Raw genomic sequence first — 19,948 nt, 5'->3', positions numbered from 1 at the left:
CATTTACCAATTTTCCTATAACTCACTCACCATAGGAAGAGAATCCCAATCCCTCACCCTCAGCTGGTAGACACTCCCCAACACTACCTCCCTCAAACCCCTGCTTGCCCTCTGGAACCTACCCACACAGCCTACCCCCCTTCTTCTGCCCCTCTGGCCATCTCTGCCTCTACTTCAGTTGGAAGATGTTATAGGCTATGTCTACACTGCATGCTTATTTCAAAACAACAGAGTGTGTGTCTACACAGCAAGCCCATTATTTCAAAACTATTTTGAAATAACAGGCTTCTTAGTCCGAGCTCCGTAACCCTCGTTTCACAAGGAGCAAGGGAAGTTCAAGAGAGTTCCTCCTTCGACTTCCTGATGCGTAGACAGCGCCAAGAGCCAAGTTAAGCTACTTCAACTTCAGTTACACAATTAATGTAGCTGAAATTGCATATCTTGACTTTAGCCTGCAGTGTAGACATACCCATAGAGGCGCAAATTACTGTTCTCAAAACAATACATGGGCTGTTAGAGCCTCATCTGTATCCACCAAGCTCATTGAGTCAACTGGCCCTTAGTGAATATCAATGAAGCTACTTTGCATCAACAAAACCTCCCGACACATTACCCAAATAGCATGCTGCTCCTAGAGACTTAGGTTCTAGTCCCACCTCCACAACTTCTGGGTGACCTCAGACATGTTGCTTTTCACCTCTCTGCCTCTGTTTCCTTATCTAGCCTTTGTCACTCACCTGTTTACATTGCAAGCTGTTTGAAGCAGGGATTCTGTCTTACCATGTGTTTGTCTAGCACCTACCAGAATGGGCTTCAATCTTTATTGAGGCCTCTGGACACTATTGTAATACAAATAATTCCTACCCTCAGAATGCATATGGAGTCCCATGCCCAACATCCAGAAGGAAGATTTTCATGCATCTCCACATTCATCCTGCCTATATGCAAAGATCATATTAATGCAATATTCAGACAGATTTCGATGCCTTTTACTTCCACCCCTCTAGCCTCTTGGGACTGTCTGTTCCTATTCTTTAGCTCATAACAGACATGGATATAATGCATCACAGATTCCCAGGCCTGCCCATGGAGAGGACGGGGCCAAAGGAGCAACTGTTGTCGGGCCCAGCAATACAAAAGAGTATTGGGGTCTTATCTACCACTACCGCAGTAGCTGGAACTCTGGGCCCTTTAAATCACTGCCAGAGGGCTGGGAGGAGGGGTAGGGAGGCTGTGGTCCAGGCAGTGCTGAAAGGTGGCTATCCACAGCCATGCCTCCTTCCACCTGAGGCCCCGCCCCTTCCAGGGGCACAGAGTAGGGGGCTCTGCCTTGCTCAGGGCCCAGCAAGGCTGTTGGCCCCACTGCTGATTCCACAGAAAATTTGCTCACGGTTACACAGGCAAATATCTTAAGTTTACTTTTCCTTGTCAACGGAGCTGATTTGCTAAGGAAACAATCAGATATTAACCATGGAACCTCACAATGCCATTTTGCAACAGTGTAACTAAGGCAGTTATTAATTTGGAGACTATAACCAGTAGAGGTACAACAGACGCGTTCTTTCCAATAGCTGAGTCCCTGTCACCAGAGCCTGCCTGCCAATGCTCATTTCTAGTGGTTGAAACTTGTCTTGGATCTGCTCTATGTGAGCCCTTGTCTGTTTTAGGGGAAAGCTCTTACCAAGAGCAAAGATCAGGCTTATCTTGGATCTGCTCCCTGTAAAAGTCTGAGTTTGACAGTATAATGATCAATAAAACCCCAGAGCAGAATTCAAAGTTGCTGAGAAAGGAGAAGTGATTTGCACCACTGCAGGCAGGTTATCAAGGAGGTGAATACATGAAGTAAGACTCAGTTAAATAGATAATCTTTTAACTCAACCTTTGCACAGTCCAAATTCAGCTGTACCTACAGGCAAAGCCACAGGAGAGACTGCTGAGAATTCCCTAGGGGACAGCACCCTGCAGACACGGGTAAGAACTTCCCTTCTTTCTTTACTAACCCTTGCCCCCAAACCTCCCAGGAGTTACTACCCTGGTTACCTTTTTAGGTTGTTTACCCCTATTCCTCAAAGCTTTTGTGCAGCAAAAGGAGTATTAGCATTAAGCCCCATGCTAGCTTCCCCACTCCCCCCCTGAGGTGCATGAGTTCAATATCTGCCATTTCCGGCACCTGCAGATTTCTTCGGCTTGGTTTTCGCTGGGATTTATCTCTATTTCAGGGACTGGTGAAAACTCCTAGGATATTTCTACACTGCCCCCGTTTTGCGCAAAAAAATATGCAAATGAGGCAAAGCATGGAATATCACAGCACTTCATTTACATAATTAATGAGGCTCTGTTTTTGTGCAAGAGGCTTGTGCGCAAAAAAGAGCCATCTACACAGCTCCTTTTTGCGCAAAAACCCTCTCTTGTCAAGAGCCATTCTTCCTGAAAAAAAATGCGGAAGAACAGCTCTTACAAAGAGGTTTTTGCGCAAAAGCCTCTTCCGCAAAAACGAAGCCTAATTTATTATGCAAATGAGATGCAGCGATATTCCACGCTTCGCCTCATTTGCATATTTTTTGTGCAAAACGGGGGCAGTGTAAACATAGCCCTAGAGCAGGGTTTCCCAACCTATGGGTTGGGACCCAAATATGGGTCGCCATTACATTTCAAAAGTGTCTCCACAGGTGGCTCTGCCTCCCCACCTCCCCCCATTTTTGAATTGCCTTGGGTCACCAAGTCTTCCTGCATTGTCAAAATGGGTCCCCATCTGGAAAAGGTTGGGAACCGCTGCCCTAGAGTATTTAGAACAAGCCACTATGCGCTGCAATTTTCACAAATGCAGCCTGCTCCAGTTTAAAGCAGGTCAGTTCCACAAGGGCAAGTGGTTGCTTTGCCTGTCTACATGGAGGATTTGTCATAATACCAGTGCATGGGGGATAGAATCAGGGCAAATCGTGACTTTTCAAAGGAAAGGCAGGTAAATTGTGTGCTGTGGTCTCCTCTTTACCTATAGGAGAGCTGTGTTTGGGATTAGAATCTCTACCAGGAGAAATTTTCAAAATTGGGTTTAGGAAAGGATGCACCTGCTACAACTGAATTTACTTCAGTCTTAATTTCTCTTTTGTGGATATGTTCAGTGCTAAGTATTGCAGTATATTCAATCTTTCCAGCTATGGGCAGGGTCCTAAGCTGACAAAACTGTATCTTCCTTCAGCTTCCATAACACATCTGTGCCCATCTGACTTTCAATATGCTAGCTGACCTAACTCACCCATATCCTTTCACCTATAGGGGCAATCATCTTTTAATAAACGGGGAGGAGGAGATTGTTTTTGAGCTTGTTTATACATGAAAATTAACTTATTATGAAATCTGGTGTGAATTTAAAGCATCTTTTCCTTGCAAACCTTTGCGGGCACTCTTATTCAAGAAAAAGAGTATCTTAAATTCTGACTTTGTTAAATAGCACCAGAATGAGAGGGGTCACACAGAGAGTTAATCTGGAATAATTATTCCAGATTATAATCTGATTGTTAAGAGTGATATGTGCATGTGGGCCTGTCTATCCATCTTTAGGGGGATAGCAACAATACAGAGAACAATTTGGAGGGACAAGTCAGCAGCTAGAGCTTCGCTGGCATTAATGGGATCTTGGACAAATTTTGTCAATGCTTCTTAGAAATAGTCTTGTTAATTATCTCCACACCCACAAAGTCCCAGGCCAGACCATCCCTGCAACATGGGCCTATTTCTTTATAAACGAGCCCAATTTATTTTGAATAGCTCTCTCTCTAGTCACAAAGCTTCTCATGGACTCTGCTGACCTAGGCTAGCATCCTGTGGGTGGTCAGAGAGAGTAGTTCAGAGTCACAAACCTGAATTGATTAGAATACCAGACAGCTGAAACGAGACAGAGTTTCTACATATATCATCCACAAGGTCTGGCGCATAAGGAGAGAAACACAGAGTACCTAGGAAATCTTTACAGCAGGACAGGTGATCACATGGACCGTATTTATCTGGGCTGCGATTAATGTGTAATTTGTACATCACAGCTTGCCTTGGTCACATGACAGCTTTTTCTCTTAGTGATAAGCAGACAAAAGTCCATCCAAAGGGTTATCAGTCATTAACTACATAATTACACAGATTTTTTTGAAGAGCCAGTCAGAGAAAGATGTGTTAGTAAACCACAACACTCACTAGGATAGCTCTTTGGCAGGAGCTGTTGAACAGTGAAATTGCCTCCCCCTGGACCTGCTCCCCAGAGTGAACCTTATTTCCCATGTATTACATTTTCCCTTGTTGTGCATTTTATAATGGTCAGGCACAGAAAAGAAAAAAAAAAGAAGAGTTCCATCCCACCGACTAGTAATATCCCAAAGACCCATCTGGCTACACAGTCAGTTGGCCCTGAATTCTGCCAGAAAGTGCTCTGGTTTGCATGGCAGGCTGGGGCAACAGATTGGAAATTCAGCATCAATTAATACTTAAAAACTTGAGTTTTTCAATGAATTAAATGGAAAGTAATGAACCCAGTCCATACAGCAACCTACTGTTTCTGTAATTCCTTCAAGATATGTAACTTCCTCCAAAGTGTGAAAATATTTTTGTACATCATTGCACTGTAGAGGTCATCAGGGCAGAAAGCTGGAAGATCTGGCAATTAGATAGGTAGTGGGCGGAGATCTTTGGTACCTGAGAATACAGGTTAAGATTGTGGTATAAGCACATTATCTAGACATTTGTGCTCTAATGACCAGCAGCAAAAGATTTAAAACCCCTTTCCAAACCCACAAAGCCTTCTCTGTGCTAGCACAGCCCAGTTTTGTAGGTGTGCATCCAAAGGAGTTTTTCCACAGGTGTAATATTACTACCTGAGGGTATGTCTACACTACCACCCTAGTTCGAACTAGGGTGGTAGTGTAGACATACCCTTAGGGACATTAGCCCACTTCTGTTAATATACCTGCATCTACACTGAAGGCTTTGGCAGCATAGCTATGTCAGCGGGGGTGTGTGGATTTTCACACCTCTGACCAACATAGCTAAGCTAGTATAAGTTTTAAGTATAGCTCAGGATAGAAGGGACTCAAAATATTTAGTACACCCACATTTTTTCCTTAGCATCTTTTTCTTCTCTCCTCCATTACAGCAGAAACATCTGCAATAGCAATGCCTACCTTTAGTTCTCTGCTCCTGAAGTCTGAGTATGAAGAACACTATCAGAGCCAAAGGACTTTCGGCCCCTTCTGTCTCAGATATTTGAATTTCATATGTGGGACTGTCAGCACTTAAAGGGGACCAATGAAGTCCTTGGTTTCACTTCAGATTAATTCTGTTTAGCCAAAAACACTAAAAGGGTCACTTTGCTCAAAACAAGCAAGCAAGCTATCTAGCTTGCTTTCTCTTGACCTCCTCTAAGAATCCAATTTTAGCCACACCTCAATTTTCTTTACTCAGCACTGGAATAGGCTCTGATTACAGTTTTCCCATTTTATTTTCTTTATCATTTTGCCTTCAGTCTCGTCCTTAACAACATCAGAGTTGGAGGACAAAAGCATTTTCTTCTTTAACTTTGTTAAAAGCACTTTGGCTCAAATGACATGCCTCCTTTCACCTAGTCCTGTTTTGACATACCCCTTTTCCATTCTGCTTGGCAGAAATGACCTTTGCTCCCCAGCCTCGAGAATGCAAAGTAACCAAACAAGAAGGGGAGAGTTATGGATTCTATCTGCGCATTGAAAAAAACAAATTGGGTCATCTCATCCGGAATGTGGAGGACAGCGGTCCAGCTGACAGGGCTGGGATGAAGGATGGAGACAGACTTCTGAGGGTCAATGGGTTGTTTGTGGACAAAGAAGAACATGCACAAGTAAGTCTAATTATATTAGTCCTCAGACAGTCCTCAAAACTTCAGCCCCGCTTTGGATATCTGGTTCAGCAAACCTTTATCCGCCACTTCTCACATAATTCCTGCTACAAAAGCTAAGAGCTGAATAACTGAGCATACAGGATTATTTTTCTCTTTCAGGCATCAACAGACCTCAAGTTGCTCCAAAGGAGCTTGAAAAGATCTTTGATGAAATGCCCCAGTGGGCAGGGAAAGATGCAGAACTCCCATGTGCTGTGCTTCAGTGATAGGGGAGATTTTATATAGGCCATCTGGGTGCTTTTCTGCCTTTACCACCTCCAGGCTCATTCTATCCATTGCAGGTAGTGGAGATGATGAAAAAGAGTGGGAATTCTGTAACCGTCCTCATTCTGGATGAGACAGCCTATGAAAAGGCAGCGAAAGAAGGGGTGAACTTTGAAGAGCTGGGTCAGAAGACAACTCAGCAGCAAAAGAAAGAGCCTCCAGTCATGAATGGAGTAACAGTTCCAGTTCCACAGCCTCGGCTCTGCTACCTGGTGAAGGAGGGAAACAGTTATAACTTCTCCTTGAAAACCACAGTTGGTGAGAACAATGGGCGTAGGCGGTAGGCAAGTGCCAAAACATACAACTTATAATTTCCTGACTGCATATTTTCTCTGGTTAGGTGGGGGGATAGGAATTGATTCATCATCCTGTCCTATTTTCTGCCAGCTGTTGAAGCAGACTTGCTAAAACCATTTGCACCAGGCTCTCAGCTGCCAAAAGCACCCAACAAATGATGGCTTCAAGTCCAATGCACCTTCTTTGAATTACCTCAGGGTTCTGGAGCTTATTTAAAGGCAACCATCTGAGAGGGGCTGAACCATAGTATCACAGTGTACAAAAGGAAAAAAGCTTCTTCCAATCTATGTGTATTCACATGAGAAGCAAGACATTTAGGATTTTTTTTTCTTTTGAACCCTCTTTCCACAATGCAAGTCAAAAGAATGGGCAGGATTCTGTAGACCTGTACTGAATTTCTCCCATGAAGCTAATACAATGTAAATAACACCGTGCCTAGAATAACTCAGGGACCACATGTGGAAGTCTTTCAAACACAAGAAACTCTGAAATGTGGATAAGTCACATTGAATGACAAAAGTGGGCCTTAATCAATTCTAGCTTTAGAAAATAATTCAATTCTCCATAATACTAAGGGTCAAGCAATAATCAGAAGAGAGGTGCACAATAGTTTGGGTCACAGATGAAGTTCCCTCTCCTCTCTAGAGGTTATCCCTCCAGGGCCAGAATGAGGCAACACAGGTGTGGCTGGGTTGAGAAAACTTGTCATTGTAACTGTTCTGTGGATAAACAGAGCCCCTTGGTCTCCAAGGCAGTCATTGCAGAACCTTACATCAGCATGAAATTTGCTTGGCAATCTGTGCAGGCATGTTCCAGTGACTTGCTCTGTGCAGTAAGTTCTCTTGCCTCTTCTAGGTCAGAAGGGCATCTTCATAATAGGTATGTCTCCACAAGGAGTGGCTGCGAAAGCAGGAGTCCAACATAATGACCGCCTGATCGAAGTGAACGGGAAGAATGTGGAAAATGACACACATGAGGAAGTGGTTGAAAAGGTATGTTAGAAGAACTCCTCTTCTTCCTTCATTTAAGCCATTTCCTCAGCCTGAGGCTACTAGTCAGTAATGTCATTCAGAGAGCAAGTGAAGTCAATACAGTACGTTATCTGCAGTATTGCAGTCTTAATGTAGGCGACTACTTTGGCTTTGTTTCTTGGGTGGGTCAGGGACAGAGTACAAGGCTGCGGAAAAAGTTGGTTGTTCTTGACAAGTCTGGCATCAGACATTATAAGCTTGCTTTGGAAGAACACTGCCCTTGAGGCAGGCCTGAGTGACATAAGCACCATAACTGTACTGTTGCCATAAATCTGAAAAAAAAATGGTGGCACAGGCCTAGGAATTCTGAAAATCTTTCCGGTGCTTAGGAAGATGAGTTAGTCAGCATGTCTGGGGTGGAGCCCAGTAAAAGAGGAATCTTTCTGATATTCAGATGGTAAGATTGGAAAGCAAAGCAGATTGTACTCCATGAGTTAGATGAAGGGGGAGGAGGGTTCATGTGAAGATCTGGATAATTGGGGGAAAAAGGAGGATGGGATTCTCTCCTACTAAGAAATGCAAAACTAATTTCAACAGTGCCATTTACAGACTCAGTCAGAGCCAAACAACGTAACCTAGCGATCAGTAAAAACAAAGTGTATAGCAAACCTTGCATGAAATGTCCTGTTGTCACAATATACAACTGGTATATTCTTATTTGTGGTGAAGGTGGTTTAAAGATCTATTCTGTGTTAGGAAAAATAATGAACATCATTTGAAAAATCAAACTCTACATTGATCCACTGAGAGAAGTGTCAGAGGTAAGGATAGAAAGAAAAGAACATGTGATTTTTCCATTAGTCTCTTTTGGAAAAAAAAAAATCACATATGCGGATGCTTTAAGCATTCAAACACCAGTATGCCTATGAAGCAACTTGAGCTAAAAAGGCTTTTAGAATATCTAAACTAAAAATCCTACAGCATTTCATTGTAACAGTGCTTCTCAAATTATGGGGCAGGCCTGAGGATGCGTCATGGGAGATGTGAGCTGTGTGTTTTGTTTTGTTTACAAGTGCTCTGGCTATCAGCCCTGGATGTATGGGGCTCATGTAGAAGCCAATGAACTAGCAGAAACAGGGACAACCAGAGCCTCATCTCCCAGGCTTGACTATCCTCTCCCTGCCCCCTCAACCCTCCAAATCCCACAAGGCTCAGAGTCTCCTCCTCATCCTCCCAATCCCACACCTGGAGGTGGCAGGGCTCCTGTTGTCAGTGCAAAAATAAGGATGGCAAATAGGGCACTAAGTCTACTATGAAAAGTGATATTGCTGAATATTTCTTTTCACATCACCGCCCTTACTTTTGTGCTGCTTCTGGCACAGTGCTGTCTTCAGAGCGGGGCACTCAGTCACCAGCCGCTGCTATCCATTTTGCTATCAGAGCTAGGTGGCAGTATATGTACTTGAGGGGCAGGACAAACTACTACAAGAGAAGCCCAATTAAATAAGTTTTAGAACCACTGCGCCATACTGATCCAAATCACTATACTAACTACAAAAAACTGTAGTGCTTGTGTTGTGTGCTGTTATTGCAACACTTTTTAGAAGGAGAGGAAACATAGAATCATAGAATACTAGGTCTGGAAGGGACCTTGAGAGGTCATCGAGTCCAGTCCCCTGCCCTCATGGCAGGACCAAACATACAAATTTTGAAGATGGAGGTAGAGAAGCAGAGGTACAATGGGGATAGACAAAAAACACATGCAATGGTGATGGCAGTGTAGGGTGATGGAAGTAGTTCCAGAGCAGTTAGAGATGAATGTTACAGCAACATGTGGTAGGTTTAGTGGAGTCAACAGTCATATAGGCATGTATTAGAACACCACCCTGCTGTCTAGTCTTTGTAGACCCTACAGCCCATTTATCTACAGCCCAGCATTGTACATTAAAGAACATGCCAACATAAAGCTCTCCACAGCCCCCACACTCCATTCAAAGGCCTTTGTGTGTGTGCACCATTAACAGGTGAAGAAGTCTGGAAGCCACATTGTGTTTCTGCTGTCAGATAATGAAACTGATGAGTATTACAGCAACCACCAGATGATGATGAAGAGAGAGACAGCCAGCCTGAAACTGCTTCCCCACAAACCTCGAATAGTGGAGCTCAAAAAAGGAGATGATGGTTATGGGTTTTATCTGAGGATGGAACAAAATGGTAACGGTGAGAGCTCAGCCATCAGCCATCCTCCTGTATGCTCTGTAGTACTCTTTTATGGGGCCCTGAAGGACTCCTGCACTCCAGTGCCCAGTGTCCATCTTGGACAGATCATTTTCTACCCTGCTACCAACCCAATTCCCTTACCCCACCACACACCTCATCACACCATCCCTCAAAGCACACCTTGTCACAGCCAAACAACCCCAATCTATAGCCTATGTTATTCAGGAGACCTAACTAGATATTCACAAATGGCCCCTCCTGGCATTGGAATATATGAATCTCCATCAAACTTTCCAATCTGAGGTGGAACTTGTGATGTTTGTGGCCCTCCCCACCTGCTACAATCTAGCTCCCGTAATTACCACTACGAGGCAGTCTCCAACCCCTTCATTTTTGAGGGTCAGCAACATGTCCAGAGTAACGTCTGGTGGTTTTTTACAAAAGAACTCTACTTTATCTGAATAACTTGAAAAGGATCCTCAGATGCTCTCTCACAACTGGGTTCACCAAAACCACAAAGTTCTCAAGTTTAAGTAGACCACATTTTTGCCTCCAAGTAAATCACAACTTTAATTTGGGGAAACATTTTCAAGTCACTTAGAAGGAGATCTAGATTCTACACTAGAGTTAATATAGAATGAGCTAAAAATCAGGAATCTTATTTCAACCTGAAGTCAGAGAGTGAGTTTCTACTGTCCTACATGTCTTTCATTATCTTAACCAAACTTCACCCATGAAATATCTGCTTTTCTCTATTAAAACTAGATCTGTTTTTTTTCTGTTTGTTTTTTTGAGGTCAGGTCATTTAATTAAGGACATTGATTCTGGCAGCCCAGCAGCCAAGGCAGGTCTAAAGGACAATGATATCCTGGTGGCTGTAAATGGGGAGTCAGTGGAGGCACTGGATCACGACACTGCAGTGGAGAGGATTAAGAGGTGTGGGGAAAAGACCACATTGCTGGTAGTGGATAAGCAGACAGACACCATGTATAAATTGGTAAGGAAATGCAGACTGGGGTCAAGCTTGTATAGCTCCTCACTAGGTTAAGGAATGAACAAGCAAGGAAAAGATGGGTCCATTTTGAAAGAAGCACCATTACAGAGACTTTCTAATAGCTCTTATTCAACTACTCTCTACAATGAACATTTGAGATGGGCTCATTTCGGTCTTACTCAGGGGAGACTTCTACAATAGGTCACTAAACTTCCCAATTTACTCTTGCCCTAGACCAGGGGTGGGCAAAACCCTCCCCGCAGGCCAGATCCAGCCTAACCAGGGCTTTGATATGGCCCCGCGAGGCAGTTCCAGGCCCTGCCCCATAGTGCAGGGGTCGGCAATCTAGGGCACGCATGCTGAGGGAGCTCAGCCCCGCCCCTCCTCCCCGGCACAGCCATTGGAGAGCACTCCCTCCTCCTTGAAGCAGATTAGGCTGCAGTGGGACAAGGCAGCACTGGGGCTGAGACTCCTCAGCAGGGACCGGAGGCACTGCAGCCATGCAGTCCAGAGCTCGCCATGGAGGCGCCACTGCTCCAGCCACGTAGTACCTCTAGCCTCAAGGGCCAGTTCTGGATTACATGGCAGCAGTGCCGGCCCCGGACTGCAGGGTTGCAACAGCGGTACCTCCAGGGTTGGCTCTGGACTGTGTGAGTATGCAGCAGCGGCGCCTCCAGCCTCCGAGACCAGCCCCAGACTGCATGGTTGTGGCAATGGTGCCTCCGGGGCTGGCCCTGGACTGTGGGGCCAGCTCCCTTCACCTGGCCAAACACCCTATTCCCAATCAGCTTCTGCACCCAACCTCCCTCCCAGATCCTGTATCCTATTCCTATCCTACTTGTGGCAGCCCTGTCCCACATACTCTACCCCTCACATTTTTGTTCCTACCCCAGAGCCTAAAGAAGTCCATAAAATCCACTAATTCTGGAACACCAGAAAAGTAAATCTGGTCTATGGGAAGCCCTGAACCTCAGTCCCTACCTTCCCTTCCCCTCAACCTGGGGAGGAGTGAGGTGTCTCAACTGGGACTATATCAGTGAGTGTTGGGGGGTTTTGAAGGAGGTTTTTTTGCTTTTCAGTTTATACATGATACCCAACTGATTTTTCTGTGGGCCAGTGACACCCCCCCCCCAAAAAAAAGGGTTCCCCACCCCAGACATAAATAAAGAAAAAGTTGAAACTTTGTGTTGGACATAATATTTTACTTTATTTGATAACCTAACATGAGAAAGTTAAAACGCTTAATCAGTTTCATAAGTTAAATTAAACCATTTTCACTAGCTGCAGCTGGTTCAGAAAATAAAGTCACTGTACCCAGCCTGCCCTTGCCTTCCCTCCCCTGGCACACAGATCCATGAATACGTTAAATCTCATTAGGCCACTTCTGAAAGGCTGCCGACCCCTGCACTGAAAGGTAAGATCTGCATCTTTATTTATTTATTAATGAAGCTGCTGTAAGTAGGACTATTATTGACTTTTAAAAGTATCACAGGCACTCAGACCCGTACATAGAGGCGAATAAGTCAAATCTCAGCACTCCACCTCTGAAAGGTTGCTGACCCCTGCCCTAGTGCATTGCCTAGGAGCCGGAGATATGCGAGCCCTTTCAACCGCTTCTATTTAAAGGGCTCGCACTGCTTGCTGGGTGGCTGCGTTGCCTGGCAGGTGCAAGCCTTTTGAACAGAAGCAATTGCAAGGGCTCGCAGCTCTCAGTCCCACTGTCCCGTTGCCTGGGAGGCATGAGCCCTTTCAACTGCTTCTATTCAAAGGGTTTGTGCCTGCTGGGCGGCTGCCAGGTAACAGGTTAGCAGCATGGCCAGGAGCTGCCAGCCATGTTATGTGAATTCTAAGCCTCCGCCCCAGACAACTCTGGGAGGAGGCTAGCCCCCAGTACCTCTCTCCAGGTCCCTTCCATTGGCCAGAAGTGAAGGGGCAGGGACCCCAGGTCAATCAAAGCTCCCAGCAGGGTAGTTCTCCTGTGGCCACTTCCAAAATTTTGTGAAGTGCCCTTCCTTCCAAAATTATTGCCCACTCCTGCCCTACACCATCCTATATACTGTTGAAACACCCGATTTGAGGAGGTCGAGAGCAACAAGTTAATCAAATGCAACTATGAGGCAGTTTCTGTATTAGACAAGAGATCCCTGCTCACGTTCGTGCCCATATTGCAGCTTTGTATCTCGTTTACTGGATAGGTTTCAATAAGCAAGTAGAATCCATAGGGTCGGATCTATACTATTGTAAAGATTTCAAACATAAAATGTTTAGACAGATATCTGTGAGAGTTATTACATTAATATGGACTTTCCTTTGCTTTGGTCTTTCAGGCTCAAGTTTCCCCATGTTTGTACCTCCGGGAAATTCAAAAATCCTCTCCAGTTGAAACAGAGGAAGAGCCGATATCACATGTTGATCATGAGGTCAACCACAAGCCCAAAATCTTCAGGCTGGTGAAGGGTTCTAGTGGATTCGGCTTCCGTTTAAATAGAAACGAGAATATGCCCACACAGTTCAAAGAGGTACTAACCTAGGGCTTCTAGATTGGGAGAAGCGGGAGACACTAGAAGGGAGAGTATGGGCTACAATTAGACATCCATTTCCTTCATTCTGTGCTGTGACTGAACTTGGAACAAGTCATTCTAAACTATATGTAACAAAAAGGCAAGGTTTGTCCTATGTGCTCTTGGAGGATAAAGAGTTTTAGTCCATGAACTCAGGATAAAGTCATATCCCTAGAGATGAAAGGGTGATCTTGTGATCAAGGTACAGGAGCAAGAGTGAGACGACCTGGGGTATACTCCTAGCTCTGCAAGATTTCTGGGGTAAAATGCATAACTTTTGTCTCTCTTTCTCTTCTTCGTTAATACTTATCTAACCCACAGCGGTGCAATATTAAATTAATGGTTGTAAAGGACCTGAGTCTGACAAGATACTATAAAAATGTAAAATACAGCAAGCCATTCTCTCATTCCCTAAGCACCACAGTTAGCACGAGTCCTAAGCCTCTTCCTCACAAAGTCAAAACCCCTTATAGGACTATTAATAAAATATATATTGGAATGTGTTACGGAACAGACATTTCTCCAGATAAGTTTTGCTCAAATTATTTTTTTCTAGTCTGTACTCTACCCCCTGTATTAGGGAAAAAAACCACATAACATTCATTTTCTATTTATTATACTTGAGCATTAATGCACCTTTAATGGTACTGTGCTGGTATCACAGCTTGAGAGCCTGTTATTTACAGATACAGAAAGGTGGGCCAGCTGACACAGCAGGACTGAAAGAAGAGGACATTCTGGTAGAAGTGAACGGCGTGAACATGTTGAATGAACCCTATGACAAGGTTGTAGCAAAAATCAAAGACAGCAGTGACAGCCTGACTCTACTGGTGTGCAGCAAAGCAACTTATGAATACTTTAAGTCTCAGAATATTCCAATTACTGCCCCTCTGGCAGATCAGCTCTGTGACACTACTGATCCTCCTGCTTATACAGAGGACCCACCAACAGAGCCAGAGAACACCTCCTCAGAACCAAGAGACAGGGTAGGTAATCTTGAGGTAACCAAATCTTGGGGAGCAGGGGGTGGGGAAAAGAACCTGAATAAGACATTACATTTGCTTGAGGTAGGAACTATGAATTCTATTTGTATTCTGGATTTACAAAATCCTGATCTACAATAAATAGTATGCAATGGCACAAGCCTGGTTACAGAGGATAGAACTGCCTCCTTTCCTTAAGCCACACCAGACTATCTACTGGATCCAGGGAGGAGAAGAGAAAGAATGTGTGTTTGTGTGCACGTGCCAGCCAATGTTAGAGAGAACATAAAAGGCAAGTGGAGATACTATGCTGTTGCAAGTAGGTCTACCAATATAGCATTCGTTAATGTAAATGAGAATAGTGATAGAAATGTAGCCGTGTTAGTCTGGGGTAGCTGAAGCAAAATGCAGGACAATGTAGCACTTTAAAGACTAACAAGATGGTTTATTAGATGATGAGCTTTCGTGGGCCAGACCCACTTCCTCAGATCTGAGGAAGTGGGTCTGGCCCACGAAAGCTCATCATCTAATAAACCATCTTGTTAGTCTTTAAAGTTCTACATTGTCCTGTAAATGAGAATGACATAATCAGGAATCTTTTGTTCAACCACAGGCAGCACAGGCCACAAACAGGATTTAAATACAACTATGACCATGGGGAAACCATGGGAAACATTCTAAAATGATGCAGACTCTGGTGGGCATGAGATGGGTACACTGTGACACACTGTGACCAACGAAGGTCCCAAAAAAAATATTGGTGCCAGTAACAAGTTTGACATTTGCTATTGTAAAAAAAAAATGAAACCTCTATTCAACTGCTCTGACTCCTGTGTGGATTCAGAGTTTTATCTACTTTGCTGTGAAAAATAAACAAGTTTTTACTCCTGTTCATTCAGAAGAGACACCACAGCTAGGGAGGAACAAACTGGATTCTATTCCTCCACATGTATTATCCCCAGAATTGTTAACTAAGGCTTTGTCTACAGTAAATAGAAGATTGCCACTACTGTGACCGATCTTCCGGAGTTCGATTTAGCAAGTCTAGTTAAGACTCACTAAATCAAACTCAGAGCACACCCCCACTGGCATCCAGTACTCCTGATTTTGCGACAAGTAAGGGAAGCCAACAGGAGCGTATTCTACATACCTGGAGTTGCATACCTTAAGCCAAGCTGCCTGGTCTAGTGTAGACATGTCTTAAGTTCCAACTGCAGATTCTTTCAATGATGTCTTACACCCCAGGCTGGATTTGCAGAGCTATAGTTAAACCCTTCTTTTTATCTGTGACCTTGGTTGATTTGATAGGGAAGTTGAACAAGCACATGGAACTCCCACTAGGCAATTTAGTTGCTTTGTAAAGTGCACTTAGAAGAATAATTCACTAACTCCCCATGCAAAGGCAAATACCTAATGGGCATAGATTTGGAAGAGACTGATAGAGATTCCTCATGCCACTGTAAACTATCAGACATGTTAGCTGCAACCTTAAAATAATAAATTTCTACTTATTGCTTTTCCACAGGCTAGCTCCTCCTCCTCCTCCTCCTCCTCTTCCTCCTCCCTCTCAGTAGCTTCAGCAGAAGAGGATGAAAACACCCAGTTATGAGACAGACTACAACAGAAGCTAATCAAAGAGACATCTTCCAAAGCTTAAAAAAAGAAGTTCGCTTCCTCTGAGCGGTCTTTGTTCTTTCACTTCTCAGAACCACACTATGTTATGGAACTTCACACTTGTGAGGGCTGGAACAGCAAGTTCCTTCTACTTAATTTTTCCTGAAAAGGAACACCCCACCACCACTCCCACTTACCTAATGGGAGTTTATTGGCCTTCTGCCTGGAGAAGCGGACAGTTCTTTACTACTTATATTGCTCTGTAAAAGCTTAAATGACTAATAAGGAATTTCTGCCACCTTATGGGGGGAGGAAATGTGATTCACAAATCAATAAGTATTGTGGCCTTTTAAAAACAAGGAAGATCCTAAATATAAAAACTGATTTATCATATTCCCCACAAAAGACTTTTTTCCTCTAATCAAACCCCATCAGCTAAATCATTGTGAACAACACTCCTTCCACTTGTTAAAAAGCTGTAGATATTGTCTCTTCCAAACAACCAGTTAACTGTTCGCTAGCCAGAAGGTACAAGCATCATTCCCTCCACGCCTCTCTTGTAGCTCAGATTGTACAGTATCTGTAATTTATATGTAGTCTGTTTGACTACACGCCAACATCTTGTCTCTAATCAATGAAATATGAACCAGCTCTGTAGTACCAACAGTATATGCTGTACCTCCTTGCTGTAAACTTGAGACAAAGCATAAATAAATCAGAGTGGCTATTTCTCTTTCCTGGGTCTTACACTCCTGCTCTGATGTACACTCCACAAACAACTTTGAAATGAGCAAAATCTAGGAGTGGTTTTCAGGAAGCTATACGTTTATTTGCATAGGTGAAATTTTCCATAGTGACTTGCATTAAGGAGCATGAACTGATGTAGCCTATATAGGTTGGTGGGGAACCCAAAATTTCGAGTGTATAATGTAAACTTGTTATAGCTGCCATCTTTGACTTCACATTAAACTCTAAGTGATAGTAACACAAGGCTGGACTCTAATTCATTATGCATTAAATGGTAACAAAGGACTGACTTATACTAATCACACAGACCTCGCCTGAATCCCAAAGCATTTCCCCTTTTGCCAACAGTGACACATTCACACACTTGCTCATCCACATTAAAGTCTCTGGGACTGACACAAACAATTGTGATGCTAGTGTGAGGTATTACAGAAGCTGATTTAATTAAACAGATTCAGACATTCAGATCCAGGATCAACATCCTCCAATGCTGGATTAAGACTGATTTGTTTTTAAACTAAAATCATGTTTCCTCGGTGCCTTCTATGCAGAATTCTTCTACCCGTGATTTTAAGAGGCCTCTCCTCGGACCATCCTTTGCAGTTTTTTCAATATCAGAAGATACCACTGTCCCATGGAATGTCCTATTCCATGGCCCTCAGTTGTCTTCCACTATTCTCCCACTTCTGCTGTTTCTTCAGCTCATGGCCTCCTCCTCTCAGGATGAACCATATAGCTTCTAAGAGCAACTGTGAAAGTCAGAACAGACTGATATATTATCAGAACACAGCTGCCCTTCCACTCTCAAAATCCTGTCACCCCTGATGAGTTGCAGTAGTCTGCCAGAAGTGATTACAGAGCAGTAGGCAGAACTGGAATAGATTCAGAGTGCCATGTGCTTCTCTGGGGCCTGTTTGTGCGCCAAGTAGAGGAAAAGGATGCTGGAGAGAGCGCTAACCAGGAATATCACATCAAACCAACGATGATAGAAGTTGAACTGCAGCTCCCCCAAGACTTCTGTAATGATAGTGCGATACTCTGGGGGCATACTCATCCGGATTAGGAGCACTGAAGAGACGAAGTACATCCCCTGGAGATAAGATACAGGAAGTACATCAGTTTTCCAATCCATGGGTGGCTATACTGTTGAGATGGGACAATATGACAAAAGCTCACTACCTGCTCTGGATACTCACCATGATCTGTGCCAGCAACAGAACAATAACATTGGAGGACTTGCTGCTGGAGATGGCATAAAAGAACTGTAACAGAGGAGGAAAAAGTACTGAAAATTGAATTGATCACCAGACAACTTTGTGCTCCCATCTATAGGAGCATATAACTAAAACATGCTCTAATCATTCCCCTTTAGTCCTAGAAACCAGCACTGAAGAAGAAAAAAAGACATGCTTCCTAGATGTGTATGTACATCACACTTTTCAAACGGTACACACCTGGACCTTGACCCGAGTAGAGCTACAAGTTAAGCATCTTTACATGGGTCCCACTAACCCAGCTATTAATACTGCATGGCCAGCCAGTGTGGAGAATCAAGTTTAAAAAAAATTCTAACCAACATACCACTAAGCATACCACTAAATTTACAGGTCAGCATCAGGGTCACCCCGTTATGTGTTGTAACAATTAGCCCCATGGTTATATAAAAGAATTAATCCTCTACCTGGCTCCCCAGAAAAAGGCAGCTGTTTAAATGAGGCAATGCAAGAACTCTTAATCACCATTTAATACCCAATACTAAGAAACCAAGGCTGCCATATCATTGTTAAGCACTGTTACACTTCCTCTCTTAAAATTTCCTAATCTTTCTACTACTAATGGTAAAAAAAAATGGAATGGTTCATATAAACTGCCCACAGGCAGCAACCAGGGATTTAATCACTAGATATGTTCTGAACAGTTACAAAGCCTGCAAATTAAAATGTATAGGTAGCCACTTTGGGGGAGGGGCGGGGAAGAGGAATCTAGTGCAGAGTCAGTCTCACAAATTATACTAAGAGTTTTAAAATATTTATAATACTATTTAGAACCCCAACATCCACACTATCCCTACTCAACTTTGACTGGAGGCACTTACAGACTATGCATTGCATATAGTAACTGAAATTGATGAAAGAATTCTCAAGAGGACCAGAAAAAGTAAACCAGAAAAAGTTATCCTCCTCTAATTCTGCCACAGGTAACTTTTTTCTCCATCCCACTCCTTGCAAGAATTTCTATTCCAGTTCTCAATGCCCTATTTGTCCACTAACTGAATATAAATCAAAGATCCTACATTTTGTACTGAAGTTTTATACCACTGGTTTTCAACCTGGGGTCCAAAAACTGTGTTTCAGGTTTCCAAAGTAGGCCGAACTTCCATTCAAGATTTTTAGGGATCCACAAATGAAAAAAGGTTGAAAATTTCTTGTTTATATAATGCGCTCTTGACTGTGTTAGAAATAGATACAAGCTCTCCTGGACTACTGTTGCATAAAGAGGTCCCTAGCCAGCCATACCTTTGTGAGTGTAATCAATAAGCCCCTGATGGAGGTTACGATGATTATTCCAACGAGGATAAAGGAAATGTGCTGAGACCAGAATTTTACCTGCACCAATAGAAAAAGGAAACTGTTAAATCCCTGGAGCCATGCAGATGAAGAATGTGTGGGGATATGCACTTAACAGGATCTCTGAATTCACATACCATGCAGGTATTCACCACAGGGAAACTTACAAACCAGTATATATTCTCCAGGAAGGAGACCTACATGGGTACTTTCATGTGCAAGTACTTACTCTACACACATGAGAGATGAATAGATCTAGCTTTTATGGACTTTAGGGAAGGAAAAGACAGTTACCTGTTCTCGTGACTGGTGTTCTTTGAGATGTGTTGTTCACATCCATTCCAATTCAGGTGTACACATGCCGTGTGCACAAACATCGGAAACTTTTTCCCTAGCAGCTCCTGTAGGGTCGGTTGTGGAGACCCCTAGAGTGGCGCCACTATATCAGCATATACATAATACTGCCGACCATACCCTCCCTCAGTTCCTTCTTGCTGGCTACTCCGACAGAGGGGAAGAAGGATGGGTATTTGAATGGACATGAACAACACATCTCAAAGAACACCAGTTGTGAGAACAAGTAACTGTCTTTTCTTCAAGTGCTTGTTCACACTGATTCCAATTCAGGTGACTCCCAAGTTAACTACCCTATGGAGGTGGGGTCAGAGTTCAGAGACACTGACTGAAGGACTGCCCTGCCAACTGCTGCATCCTCCCTGGAGGATTTACCAATTTTGTAATGGACCATGAATGTGTGAATCGAAGACCAGGTAGCTACTCTGCAGATTTCCTGCAAGGGGACATGTGCTA

At 43.5% G+C, this 19,948-nt stretch overlaps 2 protein-coding genes across 2 annotated transcripts in view; one reads left to right on the top strand and one right to left on the bottom strand.

Moving 5' to 3' along the window:
- Positions 1-1,829: 1,829 nt before the first annotated feature.
- PDZK1 (PDZ domain containing 1) lies at positions 1,830-16,814 on the top strand. Its single transcript, XM_006124248.4, has 9 exons — positions 1,830-1,971; positions 5,649-5,860; positions 6,202-6,442; positions 7,337-7,473; positions 9,477-9,672; positions 10,473-10,669; positions 12,994-13,185; positions 13,914-14,213; positions 15,736-16,814. The coding sequence occupies exons 2-9, from the start codon at positions 5,651-5,653 to the stop codon at positions 15,817-15,819; spliced, it is 1,557 nt and encodes a 518-aa protein (XP_006124310.2). The 5' UTR covers positions 1,830-1,971; positions 5,649-5,650; the 3' UTR covers positions 15,820-16,814.
- Positions 16,815-16,990: 176 nt separating this feature from the next.
- The window catches only part of GPR89B (G protein-coupled receptor 89B), a 42,024-nt gene continuing 39,066 nt past the window's right edge, over positions 16,991-19,948 (bottom strand). The window contains exons 12-14 of the mRNA XM_075909471.1: positions 19,088-19,177; positions 17,768-17,833; positions 16,991-17,661 (exon numbers count right to left, since the gene is read on the bottom strand). Of these exons, the coding sequence (XP_075765586.1) occupies positions 17,455-17,661; positions 17,768-17,833; positions 19,088-19,177 (363 nt within the window). The 3' untranslated portion in view covers positions 16,991-17,454. The remainder of the gene's footprint in view (positions 17,662-17,767; positions 17,834-19,087; positions 19,178-19,948) is intronic.

The sequence above is a fragment of the Pelodiscus sinensis genome, chromosome 1 (genome assembly GCF_049634645.1).
Source record: "Pelodiscus sinensis isolate JC-2024 chromosome 1, ASM4963464v1, whole genome shotgun sequence".
NCBI classification, from domain to species: domain Eukaryota; kingdom Metazoa; phylum Chordata; order Testudines; family Trionychidae; genus Pelodiscus; species Pelodiscus sinensis.
Note: the sequence above shows the minus strand (reverse complement) of the source record. Positions and strands in the feature narration are given on the sequence as shown.

Coding starts and splice junctions, on each gene's coding strand:
- PDZK1 (XM_006124248.4), top strand. CDS start 5,651: ATGACCTTTGCTCCCCAGCCTCGAGAATGCAAAGTAACCAAACAAGAA. Junction 5,861..6,201: donor ACAAAGAAGAACATGCACAA/GTAAGTCTAATT, acceptor TATCCATTGCAG/GTAGTGGAGATGATGAAAAA. Junction 9,673..10,472: donor GATGGAACAAAATGGTAACG/GTGAGAGCTCAG, acceptor TTTTGAGGTCAG/GTCATTTAATTAAGGACATT.